Source organism: Micrasema longulum, unplaced genomic scaffold, assembly GCF_059751315.1.
Source record: "Micrasema longulum isolate JH-2025_06_02 unplaced genomic scaffold, ASM5975131v1 h1tg001333l, whole genome shotgun sequence".
NCBI lineage: Eukaryota > Metazoa > Arthropoda > Insecta > Trichoptera > Brachycentridae > Micrasema > Micrasema longulum.
Window position 1 is genome coordinate 1 of NW_028278519.1, and position 24,141 is coordinate 24,141.

Here is a 24,141-nt window from a genome sequence, read left to right on the forward strand (position 1 = left end):
ACACCGTTTTCCAAGGAAACCACTCTGCTAGTCGACCGTTACGACGGCTGTCCACTGCATCACCGTTCACTACGGCCGATAAAATACGGGCACCGCTGTCCTAGGAAACCCTAGCTTTAATAAAGGTTTCAGCTCTTTAACTTCACAAACATCAGCAGATGAAAGAATTGAAGGAATATAGATGTTCAAATATGGGCAAAATGGTGAATGTTACATAGTGTGTAAAGTGGCCACTTAAACCAGCCAATGACAGGTCATAAGCCCTGTGGATGCCTAGACTTCTATATTACCTTTTCTGAAATGTTCTTCATCTCTGTTGTAATATGTTAAAATGTACTAGTTACGAGGCGCAATGTACTGTTTGGATTACAAAATTCATAACAACAAACGAGTGGGCAGAAAAGATGTAACGCTACATCCCCATGTCTTTGCATCGCAGACTTTGCTTCCTATATTGATACATCTCATGCACGCGTGACAATTGAACGTAGTTAAGCAGAAAGCAGCCAGTCTACAATTAAAAAAAGATATATTGATGTTATCGGGTGCAGTGGTGACTTTCGTACAAAAAATTGTAATAATCACTTAAAAATAGTGCTGATCCCAAAAATGGCATTTCTCAATTTGCAGAAAACACCCACCCGCAGCTCTATAAAAATTTTACGGTACTTTATTTATTTATTTTTATTTGGGAAAAAAACAAAAAATAAGAATATATATAAACGAAAATTGTGAAAACAGTCATAAAAAAATTTCCACAGTGGTGTAAGCTATTGATTAAGTACATTATCGGTGTCAAAATAAAAGCAATTTAACCATTAAGAAATGTTAGGCATTTAGAAGTTGCAAATAAAACAAAAATACATACATTTACATACAGTAATAAAAATAAAGTAAATAGAAACAAGATAAATTTAAAGAATAAGAAAAGAAAAAAGTTATATAAAAATAATGTAATAGGTACAAAATATAATAATGAACATACGAGTACATACATAATTAATGAGATCGTATAACTAAACGGGTGTACTGTCTATAAGGAATCTTTTATATTTCATAAAGGAGATAAGAAAAATGTGACCGGAGAGAACAGTATTACAATAATAACATGATGTAAAGAAAAAGTCGTTTTTCCTTGAGTTAGTCCTAGGTACTGGTAAATTAAATGTAGTATGGAGTCTTGTTCTGTTTGGTACAAGATATTCTAAAGAACTTGTAAGTAAAGGGCAGTCTACGACGTTGTTTACTAGTTTAAACAGGAATATTTGATCTGCAATCACTCTTCTATACTCCAGAGTTTGAGTTGAATTTGGTGTACAGTGAAATTTATATTTTATTAAATTTATAAATTTCTTCCGTATCTTTTCTAGGTTGTTTATATATATTTTATATTGGGGATTCCATAAAATTAAAGCATATTCTAACTGACTTCTCACATATTTGACAAGGATCCCCCTCAATGTTGGGTCGTCTTGTTCTCAACTTTGGTAAAAAATCTGACACAATTTCACCCAATACATATTTGTAAGAATAAATTTTCCAGTTTTTTTAACCAAAATCTAGTATTTTAAATTCAGTCTTCATTTCTTAGGCATTGGCATATTAATATACATCGGCATGCTCTGAGTCCTTAAATATGATGAGACTTAACTATGCCCAACGCGAATTTAGGCGTTTTTCGACCGCCAGGAACAGCCAGGCGTCACGTTCAGAATCAAAACCAAAATGCCGGTTTGTGTCATGAAAGCGTGTAAAAACCTTTCGGATAAACATTGTAAAGGGTTGTGTAACTTTTCGTTGGTACATATTTGTTCATTAGTGATTAACAAAGTTTAAAACAAGTAATATTCAAATATAAAAGATTTTTTCTTTCAATATAATAACTGTGAGTTTATATTATTTTTGCATTCCCCAAAATGTAGTGAAAATAAATAAATGGGTCAAAATTATAAGGAATTTTAGGAAAAAATATAATTGGGATCCATCAAAAACGAATTTTGATTGTTAATGTTAAAATACAAACTTTTTTATGTACCAAAAATTGGTATCTTCTAATTTTTAGCAGCACATTCATGATTGTTGAATGCAGCCCTGGTATAAAAATAAACAAACTCAGTAACTATGGGAACGTTTTCGTGTCACTACTTTTTCAAATATTTTACGATACCGGGTGCGTCTATGTATTAATATGTCAATGTTTTAAGGTAACAAATAATTTTTATCTACCCATAGAGGTAAAATACGTGTCAATGGATCTACCTAGCGAATTAAATCGGTTTCAAATGTTTCAAATTCTTTGAAAAATGATTATTTGGGATTTTATTCTTAATAATTCTTTAATTTTTTACAATAAATTTACCTTACATTTTTAGGTTTATGTAAAATATTTTAACGCCATTATTACTTCGTGGCGTTTATTTTTAATTTTAATTTTCATTGTTATAATTTATAATTAATATAAGATTATGTTTGTTAATATTTTGATTATTTTGTTGCAATTTTTCTAGTTATTAAGTTCTATCTTCCTTCTAATATTTTACTGTAAGTTTCTCTTTTCTGTTAAATATATCAGGTTTTGGTGGGTTTTTCTGTGCCTATTTCAATTTATGTTGAAATTTTTGTTAGTTTAGTTATAATTACAATTAATATTTTGATGTTATTCTTGTGCTTTTTTGTATCTATATTGTTATTTCTTTCCGTTTGTGTTGTTCTTATGTTTATTGTAAATTAATGTTACTTGTTTTTGGCCGATGTTTTCAAGTTTTGGAAGAAGGCCTTAATAACGGAAAAAAACCCTTGTTTAATGCAACATCCCCCCCCCCCCCCCCCGTAGAAATTGGTACGTTAACAAATACTAGATATATTTTTAAACAGTAGATGTACTGCGTGCTGCAAAATTGGTAAATAAGCTAAAACCCTTAGATTTTTATTGTGTTTTAAAATAAAATTATAGTAAAAATACATACAAGCATTTCCTTGTTGTGATAGACAGAAAACCCATTCCTTCTGGGAAATAGACGAATCTCCATTGCTGTCGCAAATCCTTCCAAAGTTGCGTGCACACCTTCTGGGTTGAACTGCCTGAAATATTACAAAAAAGTGTGTTTAAAAATAACGTTTGGTAATTTCGTGGTGCATTATCAGATTCGCCGACAGTATGATTTCATCAAAAACTGACTAAGGAATAGTATTGATAATTCTGTCTCACATCTGTTTATTTACTATACACGGCGATGCCGCTGCCGCACATAATTACGCAAATTAAATTTGACGGTATCTCTTTTGTTGATTTATTTAAAGTTCATTTACAAGAAGTAGTGTACTTTGGCGGAGTAAGGGAATATCTTCCAGCCATCTCATACACAGATTGGTCAAAAGAAAAATTAGTCATAATTTTCATTAACAAAAAACATGTATAGATACACATAATTTGATCCAAATTACAGCTGTTTTTTAGTGGGCAGATACAACTGGCACATATAAAAAATCTGGTGTAATACACATTTTCTATAATACGATGAGGAAAGTGGGATCAGGGCCTCGATTACAATGAGAAGTTATCATTTATCTTCAATTTTATCTAAAAAGAAAAATTAAGTTTTCCGTGTGAAAAACAGAATATGTATACAATTTTTTTCTTCTAAACATGTTCATCTATAGGTTACCGACGAAGATACTTAAAATCTTCGTGCAAATATACTCATTTTCGTACACAAATATCGTTTTTTTTATAGACAGTCGAAGATAACTCTGTTAACTTCCCACTGTACTCGGGGCCCAGGTAGTGAATTTGGAAGGAGACACGAAGAGGATTCAGGAAAGAAAAAGCTTTTTTAAATGAAATTATATTTAATGTGTCTCGGACTTCAGCCGTTGTCTAGTGAAAATTTGTTTTTAAAATCAACAATGTTTTGAGTTTGTCCAAATTTTTGTAGACAAGGACTGGATTAAACCCCCTAGCAAGCTGTTAATATTAACATATCACAACTGACATGAAGAACATTTTACAGAAGGGAATATACAAGTCTAGGCATCCACATCGACTATTTAAAAAAAATACGTAAAAACTTTTACCTTCAATTTTTTTTTTCCCAAAAATATTGAATAACTTTTCTGTTTTTTGCCTTAAATCGTTAAAACAATTCAATAAAAATTGAACAAAAAGAAAATAATTACCAGAATTTCCTAAAACCTAAATATTTCTTAAATGAGTGTAAAAGAAAGTGATTTATTTTTTATTTATATTAATAACTTATTACTTATAAGATGCAGACTTTTCCTTTTTTAAAGTTTTTTCATATGACAATGGCCTGTCACTTAAGCCCGGGACACATTGTATTTACAATTTATATACATTTAAGGGCGAATTTCTTCCTAAAAAGGTTTTTTTTTCAGTGGAATTAGTTTCAGCAAAAAGTCAAATCTTGTAATTTCACAATTCTTATAAAAGAGCGTAATGCTGTTTATTTATTTATTTGGTTAGTAAATTTACTTATAAATGCAACACGATAAAATAAACAATAAAAATGTCAATCAATAATATTTTAAGAAGTCGAAAACTTTGTTAAAACATCGGCTGATCAGTGAATGTTTTACAGTGTGTAAAGTGGCCACTTAAATCAGCCAATTACACGTCATATTTTTTTCTCAAAAAAGTATTTAGATTTTTGTTGAAATATTGGTTAATGTTTAACTTACTTTTTTGATCAGCTGTCTGAATTGGCGGTACTCCGGTTCATCTAGGACGCCATTAGCATCAGTGTCTATGGTAGAGAACTTCCAATCCAAAACGACAGAGTCGTCGGCAGCAACACTCTTGGACCGCTCATGCTCCGCCTTGAAGATATTCAGCAGGTTTCTACTGAAGTCTATTCTATCGGGTTTACTGCAGCCTGAATTAGAAACGAAACTTTTCAGGTTTTAAACATGTATGACGTATATAAATAACCTCTGTAATATACAGCCTGTAACTGGGGGGACGGATCATCGGTGGCAGAGCGATGAAGGACCTCAATGCCTATCGATTTAATACCTATGTATGTTTAGCGATATTCAGTCATTTAAAAGTTATTCAGATTTTTAAGAATTTTTATTAATAATCCAATTTTAGGTTGCATGTCTTAAGTGTAGCTAAACTATTAAGTCTACTGACAGTAATTTTTTTACAAGTAGCTGGCCTTTTATCCTACAATACTGTTTTGAGTCGTTATTTGATTAAATTCCAAATAAAAAATAATCTTTTCCAAAAAATATCCAAACTTAATTTTTCAACTATTTTTTAAGGGCTATAAAAAAATGATTCTGCACCCTATTTCAAAAACTAATTTTATTTATGAAAAAATAACTCTGAAAATTTCATTTGGCTAGTGATAAGGCATCATGTTAAAAAGTGAACTTGAATTGTACAAGTGCTAAAATAAATATTTTTTCTATATATAATATTTTTCGGAAAATATTATTTTTTTATTTGGAATTAAATCAAATAACCACTCAAAAATGTATTGTAGGATAAAAAACCAACTATTGAGCTACTTGTAAAAAAGTTTTTATCGTAGACTTAATAGTTTGGCTACACTTAAGAAATCCAGCCTAAAATCGGATTTTCACTAAAAATTCTTAAAAATCTGAATAACTTTTAAACGACTGAATATCGCTGAATATACATAGGGGTTAAATCGACAGGCATTAAGATCCCCCATCGCTCTACCACCGATGATCCACCCCTCCAGTTGCAGGCTGTATATTGCAATTAAATTTTCTGGTGTAACTGTATAAAAAATATTGATCTTTATGAAAATGCAAAATAACCGCCGTCTTCGCTATTAATATTATTATTTTATTTTTAAACCACATCAAGCTAAGTGGCCCAATTACAGTGACCCAGGCTGCATATTCGTAAATACCTAGGCTGGTATTCCAAACGCTCTCGCGGCCGTATTATCTCGTGTATTTACATACAAAATACACGAGAAAACCGTTTTCTCGTGCCGCGAGAGTGGTTCAGAATAGCACACCTGACGTGTTATCAGTTCGGGATATTTCGGAATCCACCAGGGCCCCGATTACAGTGGGAAGATAAAGACGTCATACTTTCACCTTGACGGTATAGTTGAAGATAAATTATCTTTAGTTATGACGAAGATACACTACCGACCCCACACCTTCAAGTTTTAGGTAGGTACATCGATATGAAACAAGGGGAAACGTACGTCACGGTACACATGTCCATACACTAAAATGACACAGCTTCATTATGACGTTTGCAAAAAATAATGTCGCTAGATTCTGTCCTATATTTTTTTTTATTGTTATTATATTTTTTCCATCTGTTTTACTATCTTTCTGAGTGTAGGTATCGAGGCGTTAAAGAGATCAGATTTGTAATCAATCGGTAGATAAATACAGACGATAGTTAAGCGTACCGTCTAGGGAATTGCCAAAAGTCATTTAAAAATCGTGTTCAAGCGAGCATTTTTTGCTTGAATTGGGATGTATTGGAGTTTATAATCGCTTTGAATTGAGCACTTTTTATCACAGAAGCCTATTGAAAATATATATGAGAACTATTTTAAATGTTAATGAAGTAAGGAACGCGGAATAATTTTTGCGATGTTGAAATGACAAGTAGGTAGAACATACCGAGGTAGATACAGATAGTACAGAAGTTAAGTATACCGTCTCAATATATACAGATGAAGATAGCGTTCATAATTGAGACCCTGAAAAGACTTCGTAAACAGCAGACGTGTCAGGTAGAAATACCTGACGCGTTATACACCCCAGTAATAACCGAAACAGTTGACAGGCGCCGTGTTGCAGTTGGTTAGACGGCCAACGGTGAAATTGGCGTTGCTGGTTCGATTCTCGCCAGTTGCAAGAAAAAATTCCAAGAATTTTTTTTTCCCAATTGGTCTGGTTGTTGTGGTGTATTTTTTATTACCTCCTTCCATATCTCCTCTATTACAACTGCTGACAAGCCTCAAAATAGAGGCATAGCTCATAATTCCTTTTAAAAAAAAAAATAGTTAAAATTATTTTATAAGACATTTATGGTGTAGCCGAGATACTACAATAAAAACGAAAATAATTATGTTGAGTGATGTTAGCAGGCGCTACTCAGGGGCGATTTTGTCGCGTTACGAAATTGAATAGTTCTAATAAATTAAGAGCCCCCGAGTGATTCCGAAATATCCCGAATGGGAGACGTATTTCCGGGTGATATCGAAACATTCTGAATACATAATGCGTCGGGTATTTACGAATATACACCCAGGCTTGAGAAAAATCGATTTTTATTTTAAGGTATTAAATAATAAGATTTTGTTTTCAAAGTGCCCACAACTTTCGATATTTGTCGCCGACACGTGACAATCGTCAAATTTCAAAAGTATGGCTTATTTTAGATGGATCGTACAAATTCTCGACGCACGGTAAAATATCCTAGGGTAGATTGATTTTTATTGTTTTAATGTTATTAATTTATTGAGTTGCACACAAATGCACTTACTAGTTTACCTCGAGGCCAATTAATCTGAACTCGATTTTCTTTTCTTAGATTTTCGCCTGAGAGTAGCCACTAAATAAATACAAATAAAATAATGAAAATAAATCCATTCTAATTTTATTGTATCATGTTGTGATTATTAGTATCGTGTTAATTAGCCTATTTAGTGGCTAGGTGTCGGCGGTATTTTAGACACACATATCTTGACATTTAACGGTCGACATTTTTGTCGGCGACAATGATTTGACGATCGTGTAAATTCGGGAAGTAACTCGCGACATTATCAATTTAATGATCGACATTAGTCGCAGCTTGACGATCGTCAAATATCGAGAATGTCCATAGGCATCTTATCGAATACGGGCATCGAAAAAGTTATCCTATAGGGTAAGGAATAAACAATGAATTATATAACCTACTGCTTATTACATGGATTACAAATTAACTAAACCGCTTAATGCAATTTTTAACCCATGTTGACATTTATACTTTGCGTTTTAAAGTGTTATATTGAAACAGTTTTGATCCGCAAAACAAAAACTATTTTCATTGTTGAAAGGCAACCTTGTCTATCCACCTTCCATCATATTCCTGGGAAGCTCTATTCGAGTTCAAGTTCTGTGTCAAACTTCAAACCTTGGTGTAATTCCTAAAATAAATTTGTTTTCTGCATACTGGCATGCTAGGAAAGCTGTAAATTCAGGAATAATGGCTTTCCACAAGGTTGCATGCTCGGCCAGAGCCAGCTGGGGGTTCTCTTTTGAAACATTAACGGTCTATTAGAAAACAAATTACTTTAGCATTGTGTGCTCTGCAGCTGACTGTAAAACACATCTATACGAATCGCAATATTGTATGGGAATTATTTAAAGTCGACAAAAACAACTTCTCTTAGCTCTTGATACAGCATATAGGACATGCTCGACGAAAGGACTCTCAGTTCTAACTGGTTCTGTTTGTCTCCTTGCCTCCTTTGGATCTGAAAGTCCAGCGTCATTCCGCGAATTGTCAGTAAAAAAAAAAGCGTTCCTCTGTTGCGCCGGTGGCATTAGTGGTGTTCGTCTACACCCAACTAAAGGGATGTTTCAATCGGATGATAAAAAAATGACTATAATGCTCTACTTGATGCTAAGTAATCGCGTAAAGTCTCTTTGGGTTTTTTCGGACGTCCCAGTTTATCAGTTCGTGGTTAATTTTATAAAATATTTTTTTCGTTTCTATATTGATTACCCTTCGTGCGGCTGCGGATATCTTAATCAATCTTCTGGATATATATTGTGGTCTTGTCCCTTTTCCTCTCTCTTTGAATACCAAATTAAGCTTCGCGCTACTATCCGTGCCCCTTTTATAGGTCCTGTCAGATACGCACATCTGGCGACTTACAAGAAAAAATTTAAGGCTTTTAAAAGGGTTTCTTATCGTTTCGGCGAATTGATTAAATCTAATCAATTTAACTCCAGTCAGTAAAGAATTCGCTTCCCTCATTTCCTCGATCCAATAATGTTCACATTCTTAGGATGCCAACGCTACCAGATTACATAGAGCTCCTTCGAATAGCTTTTGTTGTTCGGCAACGAGCAATTTTTCCTTATATGTGGACACCACCAAGGGGCGCCAAGGATACCCAAGTCCTCAAAAGCGTTGTGCTGTATGTAGTGGGCAAGCTGTTATAGGGAAATATTGTCTCAGAGAACATTTATATGAATAAATATTTAAAAAAATATTTTTAAAATAACTACTTAACGAAACCAACTTAACAAAATACAAACTACCAAGGTTTAGACAACGATATAATATTAAACAATAAGTGAGTATTACATACTGCATGCACAAATAATAATTGAAATAATAATTTCTGTCGTGAACCTCAATAAATTGTCTTATTGCATTAAACATGTTAAATACTTTGTTTTTTTTATTGTTATAAAACATGATAAAATTTGAAGCCATTAATTTCAACACCAGTTAAACTTGGTATCTTAAACGACATCGCAATCCTTTACCGTTCTGATAAGAAATTCTTGAATAATTTGTCATTTGGCTGCATTAAAAAAACAAAAAATATACAAAATAATATGATTGACATCTTTGTCTGTCCAATATAAAATTTTTAAGAAATCATATAATGCATTGCGTCATTTAGCCATTTTGCGTTCAAGTCCCATTATTGTTTTATATCACTATTATTTTTATATTCACCGGTTGCAAATATGTTAACCTAGGTACCTACTTAGGTAATAATTTAAAAAAATGTAAAAGCTCCTTGAGGTCGTCTGAATGTCGTCTGAAGGTCGTTGAATTGCCCAAATATGGATAGTACAAATTATTGTTTTATTTGTACCCTAAGAAAAATAAACTAGAGATGAAGCGGATACCGGATAGTAGCTCAAAATCCGACCGGATATCGGATAGAAGTTCAATATCCAGCGGATACCTAATATTTTTATAACTGCGAAAATTTCTTGGAAACAACACCACTAAATCGATTAATTGACATCGACCGTGTTTGAGAAAAAGGAAGTAACCTTTATTATTTTTAAAAAAACTGTTTTTTTTTTTCATAAAAACATACATCAGTGTTCAGTATAGGTAAACCCTAGAAATAAAATATAGCCCGCATATAAAAAATGTTTAACGAAAATTATTTTTTGATTAAAAATATATTTGTAGAATAAAATTAAGCGCAAAAACTGTTATATTTTTTTTTATTAAAGAACTTATAAAACATATTCAAATGCAACTCACTGATCGACACCTGACTGCTAAAAATATAATTAAAATATTTTAATCGTTTTTAATTTTCATGGATACAAAAATTTTTGTTTTCGAGAAATTCAATGAGTCATACAGGCTATCCGACTTAGGTGTTAGCCGGATATCCGGTATCCGGCCAATCCACTATCCGTTTCATCACTAATATAAACCATATTTTTTTCGTGATATATGTATCTACATACTTGAACATATTGAATTCATAAGCTTCTTTCAGACGGGTCTTACAGATCTAGATGCCGCGGTACAATTTGGGTGGATCATTATCATTTCCCAACTATCCTAACACTCGCACTAAGTGTTGCATAGGGCAATGCATTGCTATTGCGTTGCGGCGTATCTTGGTCGATCAATACGTCAAGACGAGGTGCTCAGTCTTATGCTTTAGGTCCATTCCGAGAACTAAAAAGACGAGTGAAAAGTCACCCGTAAAACAAATATCTCACGTCGATCCGGTCGGGAATCCAACCCGGAACCTCACACTATGCGGGCGCACGCTCTAACTGGTACACGATGAGGCTGACTAATTTCCACTCGAATTTCTTTTTGCAGGATTTGTACCTGAGAATACCTAGCGAGACAAAAACGCTAGTCCATTTTTCTGGTTATATTTTACAAAAAATACCGTACGCTTCAGTTCTCCCATAAACGGTATTTTTTTCATACAATCCAAGCCAATAGTTCACTTCATCATAATCATTCTCTTTCCGCACATAATGTTGATTAAGGCACTGCATTGGTACACCAATCGCAGGGTATCTTGATCATGTTTGTTACATGAAGGTAAAATGATCAGTTTTACGCTTTAGGTGCCAACCCAGGGACTATAAAATAATATCCTAGTGCAAAAATACCTTTTTCAATAAATATTTCACGTCAACCATACCGCGAATCGTACCCGAGACCTCTTGCATGGTAGCCAAACGCGCTGAACACTACTCCACGAGGCCGACAATAGTTTTTATTCTTAGAAGTGAGGGTCAGTGCTATTCAAACTCCTGACGTCACTGCGGCCTGTGAAGATTTTAAAAATCAATCGATTCCAGGTACTTTTACTGTGTCGTTTGGATTTGTATAATCCGCCTGAAATAGACCATAGACCCATTTTACACCCAATGCTAAAATTCAAACTGCACGATTAAATATCATTAATTGATTGATATTTCGGTGGTCAGATGGCAGAAGGGACCATCTAAAATATTCAAAAATGTTCAAGAGAGCTGAAATACGTCTCAATTTCAAGACTTTAATCCAAAAACAAAAATATTTTTGTGTTGCTTTTCAATAATAAATTACCATTCTAAATGACGCTGATTATTTTATTTTTTTGCTGCGTGTATTTACTGAAATATTAATTAAAACTTTTTAAAACTAAAACATAGACAAAAATACAGGTGGTCCCTTTTGCCATCTGACTACCGATTTATTGTATTAGTGAATCATTTTTTTTATTTGAGAAATTATTTATTAACCCTTACGGATAATTTCATTCATTTTACAAAAATAATGTACAATTTTTAATTTATACTCTGTTGTTGATAATAATTTCTTCTGCCGTTTTCCAAGAGGTAGCGTTAGCGGCAAGTAGTGGTCGAAATAAATAGATCATACACGTCCTGCAATAAACTTGGGCATCTGTCAACAGAACCCCATAGAGACATTAGTCGATTTATGTCTGCATCATAAAGTTACTCTCGATTGAAAATGTCAGTTTACGAGCCAAATTCTCGCTATTTGCGGGAGGTTTTAATTTTCTGCTTCAAAATGAATAAATCTGGGGCTGAGTCAAGAAGGATTGGCACGATTATCGGGAGTGACTCAACAAGCAATTTCAAAACGCCTCAAAAACATGGAAATGACAAACTTATTTATTTATAATATTTTGAACATTATTTTTCTTATATATTTTTTTATTTGCGTATAATTAATTTACCATTCAAATTTATTAACAAGAACCATAGGTTTTTTTTCATTATCAATATGTATGCAAGGATAGAGTGAAATGGCGTTCTATCCTTTCTGCTTACCCCTCAGTGAAACAGCGCGATGTTTTTGAAAACATAATATATGGTAATATCATATAAATATGTAACGTGTGAGCTTTTTAGGCGTTTAAGTTTAAATAATTAAATTTTATTATTCATGTCTAAAATCGAGGTTTTATTTTTTTTTCTTCAAATCGTAACCTCCCAATTACTTTAAAAAGTATTTATACCAAAAATAGTATCATTATATTGGATTAAAAGTAACAATTTCAAACATGGTGACTTATAAGCTCCCAGAATACGAGTTTAACCTCAGAGTAATAATGCGCCAAGCTATAAGGAGCCCAAACGTTGGAAAACCATTCTATGACTATTGGGTATTAAGTTAGCTAAAGTTCGCAACAAAACAATGGGCCGTACTCAGGTCGAGAATTGCTTAATGGATATTAATTTGCATTGTAATTATTTTTAAATATGTACCTGTGTATTTATTATTGCAGGGTTATTCCAATTTATTTTTCTATAATTCGCCTGTATTTATTTTATAAAAAATACATGTGTGTTTATTTTTTTATTAATTTTATTCACAATATACTTATGTTACATTTATTGAGACATAAATCCCAACTCCATAGAACCAAAGTTCTGTGTTGAGTTTGTTTGTTTGTCCGCCACATCTCTGAAATAACGAGTCGTAGCGGCCTGAAATTCGGACACGCATCTAAATGCGACTTCAAGTTAAAAATTTGAATCGACCTCTACGCGGTAAAAACTCAAACTTTATATGGATGCCTAGTGCGGCCCCGACATACCGTAATCAACCGTAATCAACTGTCATTATCAACAGTAAAAATACTTTAATTCACAAATGTATCCCCTAAATTGAGAAAAAATAGTATCTGAAGTAAATATGTTGGTAAACGGAAAGTTTTTAAGCAACCTAATACACGTGTTGGGACAATAAATGCCAAAAATCAATGTAAATCAAGGGAAAATATTCGAAATCAATTACCTGTGAAAACTGACTTCTTTAACACCTTTGATGCTCCCACTGCTGCAACCAAACATACTGCAATTCGCCATAGTCGATTTTTATTTATTATAACGGAAATATCCAAGTTATTTATAAATAAAGCCAAGCACAGCTACAAAAGCATCCGATTGAACCGTGTTATATTTATGTTGTCAACCAAAACAAAATGGCCATCAATTGGTAGCTAACCAACAAATCAACAGCGCTTGCGTTCTATGAAACATTGTGATAGGGCTTTTCTATAGGTTAACGGATTATTACTCTAAGAGTTTAATCCAGTGTCGCCTTATGACGTTGCTCTCTCTGACTACTCGTATCACTTGTTTTAATCAATGGCACACGGCTTATCTGACCAGCACTCCCGGTCTTATGAAGAAATAAAATAATTGGATCGATTCGTAGATCCCTTCAAAAGATGACCCGTTTTTTCAGCGCGGGATTCGTACGCTTCCCGTAACATGGGAGAAAGTAGTGGCCAGCGATAGACAACTTTTTTAATCATTCATGTATAACCGGTTTTTTATAATAAGGCATCGAATTTATGGAAAAAACGGCGGAAGAAAAGTTGTAAACCTGTGTTTTATAATTATTTTTAATTATTTTTATTTTTTCAATGACTGGCAAACGCAATTACTAGTGCACTATGAAGCTGACTAATCTTCACTTGATTTATTTATGCGGGATGTTTACCTGAGAGTATTCATATTTTTAATTTGTCTTTTTTTCCCCACAACAGGCCAGGGTACCCAAATCTAGAGGTTAATTACATTACAGAACACCCAGGCTTGAGAAAAATTACTTTTTTTTGTTCTCACCGATAATCGAACCCAGAACTTTCCGTGTGTGAGTGTATTAGTTATTACACCACGGAGGCCGCCACTAAATGTATTTAAAATAAATAATACAATAAATACCAATCCACCATAATTTTACTGTGCCGTGTGGATTGAGACGTTTTGGATGAAATGGGCCTATTGCGAAAATTTTATATGATTTAATAATCATGTGTAATAAGAGACGAGAATAAATAAATAACGAGACAAGTAAAACATAAGTAAAAATTAAACTTAGAAAGTTTACTTTTTCGTCTATTGTAGCAAATAATACAATATGTTCCGCTTGCAAAACAATGAAAAGGGTATAATTAAGTCAAATAAAGTATGATACATTTAAGTAAAATTATATCATAAGCAAACATATAAGACTCTGTCTATCCTCACAAGGTATGGTAAATACCTGTTCTGAGGTAGGCAGCTACGTTTCAAATCAGACATGGGTAACCTTTTCCGATCTGAGCCGGATTGACAATTTTCCTACGAGTTGTGAGCCGGAATATCAAAATGACCATCCACATTCACAAAACATGAATTAATTCTAGGAGTCAGCGAACACAGTATTAAAATAAATCGCAGTAGGTAAAAATCAAAATAAAATAGACTAGATTGAAATATTTTTCTTGACACATAACTGCAGTTCATTTCACATACTGACGGGCTCTGGATAAAAATGTTTCCAACGTTCCTAGCGATTTTTGTTTCTCTATTGTCGAGTTTGATGCATCGCGCATTTTGGATTTGTTCGCACCATTCTTGACAATCCATGTTACTTCATTTCGTCTTGTATTTAGTTTGAGTTTTTTTTGCAAATAAAAAACGCGCCGATAAAAAATGATCGTTTGTAATGGTCCTCAAAGCTCTATCTTCTTACGATTAAATATGACATGGCATCCTGTGATGCTACAATTATACATATTTTATATTTATTTCACTGTATTATCATGTGCGCAGGTTCTTATATTTCACATATTACATTCTTGTTTCAGGTCCCGACTAGCTAGGAATTTCCTGTGTTTAGGCAGGACCTTTTTCGATACATGTGTTTTTTCATTAAATGATGCTTAGACAATTAAAATTAATGACAATATTGAAACATAAATACAAATCAGAAACCATACCAATAATAATTAAAATTAAAACATGAATATGTACCACTAATAATATTCATTTTAACATAAATAAAAATGCTAAAAATAATAAAAATATGAAAAAATATTTCAAAATGAAAACAGACAAAACATTATACCAAAGAAACAATTTACAGGATATCAGCTGTCAACTGTCAGTTGCTATGCATATTATTATAAGAAGAAGATACTATTACAAGAAGGAGAAGATCAATTATATTATATACAAGAAGATATAATAATATGCAATATTTTGAGTTTGTCCAAGTTTTTGTAGACAAGGACTGGATTCAACTCCCTGGGGAGCTGTTTATATTGACATATTACAACAGAGATGAAGAACATTTAAGATAAGGTAATATAGAAGTCTAGGCATCTACAGGGCTTATGACCTGTCAATTAGATGAATCTCACCCGCATAAATAAAGGTTTCAGCTCTTTAACTTCACAAACATCAACAGATGAAAGAATTGAAGGAATATAGATGTTAAAATATGGGCAGAATGGTAAATGTTACACAGTGTGTAAAGTGGGGACTTAAACCAGCCATTGACAGGTCATAAGCCCTGTAGATGTCTAGACTTCTATATTACCTTATTTTAAATGTTCTTCATTTCTGTTGTAATGTGTTAATAATAATATGCATTGCAACTGACAGACATTTTTACGTCAAGGCCCAACATGATAAAAAACTTGAGGCTTAATACTGTAAAATGCCTATAAACAATGGCAGTTCTGCTTTAAACTACCCTAAAGTTAATGCTCTTTGCGCACCTTATTTAATTATTTTGTTTGGTTCTATATTAATTCTTCATTAAAGACTAAACATTAATTCAAACCACCTTGACAAAGCTGTCTGAGAGTAAGCAAAGTAGTCGATTCAAATGGAGTACCAGAGGGGTGGGTGGGTGGCAATTTTAGCATTATTTTCAAAGTTTCTTGGAGAATGGCCAATGGCTTAACTCCAAACAACCACCAATTGTTCCATATGGCGAAATCGATTGGAATAGCACAAAATATACCGATTTAACCGCTCTCTAATCAACACCTAGCAGTGAGTAGAACACGTGTGTCGATTTCCTAAGCTTTTTGGTGGTCAAAATAATGTGGGATTTCCATCTAAGATAACTGTCAATTACTAATCCCAGATACAGTAGAACTCCATCCATCCGAATTCCAGTCATCCGGATTGCCAAATATCAGGATCGTTATCAGGAAATAAAAAAGAAAGAAGATGTTATAATAACAAATAAAAAAGGACGCGGGCGGCCGGCGCGATTCTTTGTCAAAGCAATGAATTTTATATATATTTAAGTAAGTTTTTATATTATAGCGTCTGGCACTTATTAATCCAGGTAATTGTAGTTTTACTGTGTTTAATTTCGTGTACTCTTTTGAATGGAGAGAAGGTTCACGACACTGTATCGTGTCCAGGAATTTGGTTAACACAACATTTGTGAAGCATTATATTACAATAAAATAAATAAAAACAATTTTGGTTTAACCACTTATTTCAAATTATTATAATTAAATAAGTGATAAAAAACAAAGTTAGTGCTTCAAAAATAAAATTTACATTATATTACATACCGTATAAGGCTAAATGTTATGCAGTCTGTTTTTTTAACATTTAAGGAAAGTTAATTTAGGTCTAACCACTTTCGAGTTTTTTGGTGGTCAAAATGATTTTGAATTCCCATAAAAATAAAGGATAATTTATTAAAAAGCATTTTCTTCACCTGAATCTAGCTGATAGTATTTTTACCGAGGTATTATCAACAAAAAAAAACTTCAACTTCAATTCAACACACACATTTTATGTTTTGAGTTTATGAACAAATTTTGGGATGATATAAACTCCACATTTCCCCCGGCCGGATCAAAATGTCCCTCGGGCCGGGGGTTGCCGATTGCCGTATGTGTTCTAAACGAATAAGGCCCTACGGGAAATATAATAAATAAAATGTTTTCTTACGCGCGGTGAAAATTAGAGCATCGAATTCTACGACAAAGTTTCTTGAAAATGTTTTAAGAAAATAAATAAAAACGAACTACTTTGAACGACGTCACTAGTTCATATAAATTAACCAATGATAATAGAGTTGTGAAAGATTTCCGGTTTACGGTAAGTCAACGGACCAATCGGCAGAACTGACGGAGAAGAAGCGGAAGAGAACTTGAGACGTCACACGCGGAGTATTTTTAGAAATACAAAACTTTAAAAAATCAAAGCGCTGGTAATACGATATATTTGATTTAATTTTAAATTGGCTTAGTTCAATATATATGTATAAATATTTCAAAAACACTGATCTTCCTTATTGAAGTTGATTACAAAATACTTGGCTGCATGTCATGAGCAAAAATGGATGCAGATTATTAATTTTTTTTTTTTTTAAATACATATTTGCGTTCTTATGATTTACCCAAATATTTAATTTTGAGGGCCATTTTCAACGAGTCGTAAATAACTCAATATTTGAAAATAGGAATCAAGTTGCGGTAGAGTGGGAGTCGAACCACGGACCTTTGAGCTGTGAGTCCGAGACAATACCCACGGAAACACAACCCGATTCGGATGTTTGCTATTAAAGCCATATAAATATTTTTAGAGTGAAGTGTGTAGGATTTTTGTCGAGGTGGGAGATCCTACCCCAGTTGGAGATGGGCAGAAGAAACGATATTGTAGTTTTAATGCGTATTTTTTACAAGGCGAATAAATAATTAATTAATTGATTTCGCGCTGATGAGTTGTTAAACTGGCCGCACTGGGGCTCACTTACCGAACTGACTGAGCGTTACTACGACCTGTGGTCTCTTTATAGGCCACTTTCCTTTGTTATTTATAACTCCATGGTACGAAAGATGTTAATGTATTGCAGGACAGCGCTCTCGTCTTTATGTGCCATACAGCTAGACTTGCATAATATGTTGTATTGGATTCAATAGAAAACGCTGACTTAGTTCATCGGTCGTCACACTATATTTCAGGTGAAATTATTATGCACGTGTGTGTATGTGTGTCATTGATCATGGACTATGAACCCGACAGGTGTAAAAAAATACACGTTGAAGATATTAAATACAGATGTTTGAAAATTAAATTATTTTGCTTATTTCATTAAATACCAGAACCCAAAACCATCAATAAAAACATATAAAATATAAAACAAACTTACTTTTTTTATTGCGCTGTCCTCTATCAGGGGAGCGTTTCTTGGTATCAGATTTTCCTACAAGAATAAACAAATCTGGTTAAATTATTTTTTCATTCATATAAATAGTGTAGCGAGAGATTTTTTTGAAAAATATATGTATATTTTTATATTTATATAATTGGTACACATATTATTTATATTTTTATGTATTTCATTGCTTTAAAATTATTTTTTATTACTATATTATTTATGTTTCAGTAACTTGTATTCTTGGCACATATATATACTTTATATTTGCATAATAACGATTTTTTAATTCTAACATTTGATTAGCTGGGCATTTATAATTAAGTAGTTTTAGTTTTTTTTAAATGTTATTGTTTTATTAGTATGGGACTACTTATTCTCTAAAAGATAAAAATCTCCATCTTAGAACAGGCTGAGACATGTTAGATCGTTAGATGGAGACTATCATAAACCGAGAACACTCAGTTTTCATTTTATATTAATTATTTTTATATAGATTCCCTGTTATTAAATATGTTTACTAATTTTATGCAATAAATTTATAAAAATAAAAAATAAATAATAAAAATTGAAAAAAATAAAACTTTTAACATTTACATAGGTAAATTGCATAAAAAAATACACAAACATATATGTATTAACAATCAATACTTTGTCAGCGATTTAAAATGCAGTTATTACACGTATATTTATTAGTATTTTCGTAATAAATATATGATAATTATGTTATTAATCCCCACGGAATTAGAACCAAAACCTACCTAACCAGCTAGGAAAGCATTTAATAATTTTCTATTTGATTTCGTTTTTAGTTTTGTTGACAAGTAATTAGCACGTAGCGACGTATTTTTTTAAAAGTTCTTTTTTAAATTTATGTATGAAAACTTTTCTCCTTTATAATTGATTTTGAAAATACTATTAATTATTATAAATCCGTTTCACATATTTTTATCGGTATTCATAGTAGGTGATATTTTCCTATTATTAAAGGTCACTTTCGTCAAATCATTTCGGAGCGAATCGAGACATGACACTTTCTTCTCGCTTTAGTTGAACATCACTAAATACAAGGGGTCTTCGAACTATGCCTGCTAATAACTCGCATCTGGTCCGCGGACCTAGCGTACGTCAGGCTTTTATTTTTGTAGCGTTTTGATAGTGGATGGGGTAGCTTCTTTACCAGTCGGAGATGACAGAGAAATAACGTTGAAATTTATACGTGCTTATTACACAGTGTAATACAGTGTCCTTCTCATGGTCTAGTGGTCTACCGTGCATCAGGTCTCCTGACAAATTTGACCTAAGCATTGACATTCCGATTGGTCTACCATTGCAGTTCCCTATGCACTTTTGGTTGCGGTTTAGAGAATGATGATGGCAATAATTAATAATACAATACGGATTTACGATGCAGCGCGAGAGCGACTGTTGTGAATTGCTACGTGAACTGCTACGAATTGCTATGGTGTTCTGTGTGAACTGCTGTCCTTTGGTGTGTAAACTGCAGCTATCTGCTATACTCTGCTTTGTGAACTGCTGTGAACTGCTATACTCTGCTTTGTGAAATTCAGCAAACTGCTATGCTCTGCTGTGTAAACTACAATGGACTGCTATGATCTGCATCTTTTTTAGCGATTTCATTGACAATACGCACGCTAGCATACTGGTCAGTGCAGCGCAGCGTGTCGAGTCGTCTTAATAGGTAGTACATGCGTACTGTGTAAAAACAGAAACTGCAAATTTGCTTTCTTCGATCGACGCTAGCACCAGACTTCAAGTAAAATGTTTGCAAATATTTATTACCTTCAGAAATTTTATTTTATTTTGTGAATAAATATACAAATGTACACATTAATTGGGCTTATGTATTTATGCATTATTAAGTTCGTGAATAAGATCTAATGTAAACATTTAATTTACATCAGATTTAGTATTATAATTTATCAAGAACGTATTTTTTTAGTTGATTTAAACTATTTTTAGATTGGCTTTTTTTATATATTTCTTCAGGTAACTCATTGTACAATTTTAAACCCCTGTATAATGAGTTTAAGACTTCGTTTTTCTCCTCGTTCGTAAAATGATCTTATTTTGATCTCTGTTTTCATGTGTATGGAATCAAATTCAAAATTTAAAAGCTTTCATTGATTGATTTTAATAACTTAACACACTATGTAGTACCTATTTACCATTCTACCAATTAAATGTAAGTATCATTTTTATTATACTGTATGAGAATATTTAATATTTCAAATTAAATAACATTTTCTCACTAGTATTTGTGGCCTTTTTATAGGCTCTGTGAGATATGGAGATCTTGTGACTTCCAAAAATAATTTCAAGGCTTTAAAAAGGTATTGTAATCAGTTCGACGAATTAATTACGTCTAATCAATTTTACCAACGATGTGGTCCATAGGATTGTCAACCAGAAATGGTGCTGGACTGGTCATCATATGGTCATAGGAACTAGAACCACAGACTCTAGATGGACTAAAAAAGTCCTGGAATGGCGATCTAGAACAGGTAGAATTGTCAGCAAGCCTCAGGCAAAGTAGTCTGGTGACATAACACTAGTTACATGAAGTGGTTGGATACCTTCTAACCGCTTCTTGTAGGAAGATGGTTGGGCTCAGGATATTGAGATCTAAGGAGATGGCTTATGTTCACCATTGTACACGAGAGGGGTGATGATGATAATGAATCAATTTTACCCCGGTCAGTGAAAAATTCACTCCTTTCTCTCCTAAATAATACATATAATGATCTATGTTTTTTTTTTAGATTACAAATAACTTCTGACTTTTCTTCATACAAACGTATTCGCGTAAGGGTAGGCAGAGAGGATAGAACGCCACATCACTCTATCTTTGCATTCAGATCTCGCTTCCTCTACATTCATAGATTTTCTCATGCACGTGCGCCGATTATTCTGACTTTTACCATGTTCTTTTTGAAGTATTTGTTAGATTTGGTCATGCCATGTCTTGCACGGTCTTCCTCTATTTCTGCATCCATGAACATTTGCATTTTATATATTTTTAGCCGTTCTTTCGTTGTCCATTCGCTCTACATGTCCAAACCAGTCCAGAGCTCTTTTTTACGCATTATAGATATTTACAATTGGCGTGTCCCAATAATGTTTTGTTTTTTTAAAAATGATTATTCTGGGAACTAGAACCATTCAAACCCGTAAAAAAGCTCAGTTTTATCTGCTGTCTTCGGGCGCACGGCGCACGGCGCACATACAAATATAACTATTTTTTTAAAAACGCACAACATACCGATACAGAAAATTTTATTCTGATACTCTGTCCACTGTAACAAAAGGTCTGACATGCAGTTGTCTTTTTCGCACAGTATTAGGGGAGGCATCTGCAAGACAGTGACAGGAAAACAATGTTCGAATACCTATTTATCGAAATTCTCTGTCATCATAATTTATGTAAACAAAAACACAAAAATAATAATTTATACGTAAATACTCGTATCTAATCTGGACTAAATACAATAATTGATATAAAAAAAAAACAAAACAAACCATCACGCCGTTTCCCCGTAAGGATAAGCAAAGAGAATATAATGCCACATCACTATTTATTTGCATATAGATCTCGCTTCCTCTACATTCATACATCTTCTCATGCACGCGCGCCGATTATTCCGACTTTTAGCATGTCAATCTTCGTGTATTTGTTGAATTTGGTCACGCCATGTCTTCCACAGTCTTCCTCTATTTCTGCATCTATCAATATTAGCATTTAAAATAATTTTAGCCGTTCATTCGCTGTCCATTCGCTCTACATATCCAAAGCAACGCAGAGCTCCTTTCTTGATTCTGTTGTTAATGCTTATCCCAGCCTTACATCATGTACGGATCTCAACATTTGTGCATCTATAGTACATATTTTAATCACACATTCGCCCGAGAGATTGTATTTCAACAGGATTCGATTTTGTTCATTTAATCCATATACAAGTATGAACTCAAATCTAGCAATAGCAAAGCATTGCCGGGTTTAGATCGTAGTCTATATTTATAAATTTAAAAAAAGAATAAAAAAACCTCTGAACTTCCTCATTGTGTATAAAGAAAAATCTAATTTTCTCTACGAAAATGTGTAAATTTGTATGTTTTTTTTCAAAACGTGATAAATTACTGGTTGTCGATGAATATACATTAAATTTGTATATGAATATAGACAACAATGTTTGAGTATGTCCAAATGCTTTCAGACTGGCTGGGTTTCCTCCCTAGGGAGTATATTTTTTAATTTATTGCCACAGAGAGGGAAAACACTATTGAGAAGGGTATATGGAAGTCTAGGCATTTAAAGGGCTTATGACCTGTCATTGGCTGGATAAAATGGCCACTGTAACATTCACAATAAAATTATAAAAAAGATTCAAGTATAAAAATTGGAAAATTGTTTTTTTTTAGGCGTTGCCTAGTAGGTGATTTGGTTCAGCCAGATGAATCTCACCCACATAATAAAGGTTTCAGCTCATTTACTTCACAAAAGTCAACAGATAGAAGAGTTGAGGAAATGTGGATGTTTAAACATGGGCAGACTGGTGAATGTTATACAGTATGTAAAATGGACACTTAAACCAGCCAATAACAGGTCATAAGCCCTGTAAATGCCTAGACTTCCATATTCCCTTATTAACAATGTTTTCTCTCTCTGTTAAAATAAATTGAAATATGAATATAGACATTCCCATTTTTATAGGCATTGAAGATAACTTTGTTAACTTCCGTTTGTAATCTCGGAGCCCTGGAGTTTCGACACCCCTGTTCCATATCTATATAATATGTAGTCGTATTCTACCTTAATTCCGCTTAAGTAATGTACCCACATATATAATGCCATTATTTATAGCCGCGGTGTAAAACAACTTGTTCTGTGGCGAGACATGTGTAACGAGGAAGGACCGCTTCTACTCAGAAACACGATATAATTTATATGTTCTTGCAAAATTAATAATCTTCTACAGTGCGTCTCGAAAGCCGTTAAAATATTTTTAATACAATGTTTTCACTGACAAAGAACACCGGTCTTAACGAACGAAAAATCAATAATAATAAATTTTCTTTCAGTCCGCCCAGCTTTTTAAACATTAAAACTTATTCGTGGAAGTTGGCTGTCATTTTGAAAATAGTAAAAATATTTAACCCTCACGTGTAAAATAATTTTTAAATAAAGAAATGAGCTCATTTAAAAATATTGGCCAATAGCTACAAATGTGTACTTTTGTTTTATGTAATAAATAATGATTATTACACTGGGAATTACACTGGCTACGTTTTCCACAGAGGGTGGAATACAAACTCTGTTAGCTTATGTATAAGTTACTGCACAACTCTGCTCCAGAATATCTAAGGGAACTCTGCATTCCAGATGAACTTTCTGACAGACGTCTTATACGCTTAGATCAGCTACATCTACGTCGAAAGGAAAAGTTATTGTACCTCTACGCAAACGGCGCACTAAATTCGGCGAACGCGCATTTGCAGTCGCAGGCCCTACGGCATGAAATGCTCTCCCAGCAGAGGTCCGAAACTGTGAGAGTGAAGTGATGTTTCGGAAGAAACTTAAAACCCACTTGTTCTCTAAATCATTTGAATAAATCCTTAGCATGTGATGACAAAGTACATTATTTTCCATAAATTAAAAAGTTAAATTAAATTTATATCTA

The 24,141-nt window shown here is 33.2% G+C and overlaps 1 protein-coding gene across 1 annotated transcript in view; it reads right to left on the bottom strand.

Moving 5' to 3' along the window:
* Nucleotides 1-2,966: 2,966 nt before the first annotated feature.
* Nucleotides 2,967-24,141, bottom strand: part of LOC148275849 (testican-2-like) — a gene marked incomplete at its 3' end in the record, with an annotated part of 47,800 nt that continues 26,625 nt past the window's right edge. Inside the window, exons 3-5 of the mRNA XM_088235119.1 lie at nt 18,437-18,490; nt 4,699-4,892; nt 2,967-3,081 (exon numbers count right to left, since the gene is read on the bottom strand). Coding sequence (XP_088091245.1) covers nt 2,967-3,081; nt 4,699-4,892; nt 18,437-18,490 — 363 coding nt within the window. The remainder of the gene's footprint in view (nt 3,082-4,698; nt 4,893-18,436; nt 18,491-24,141) is intronic.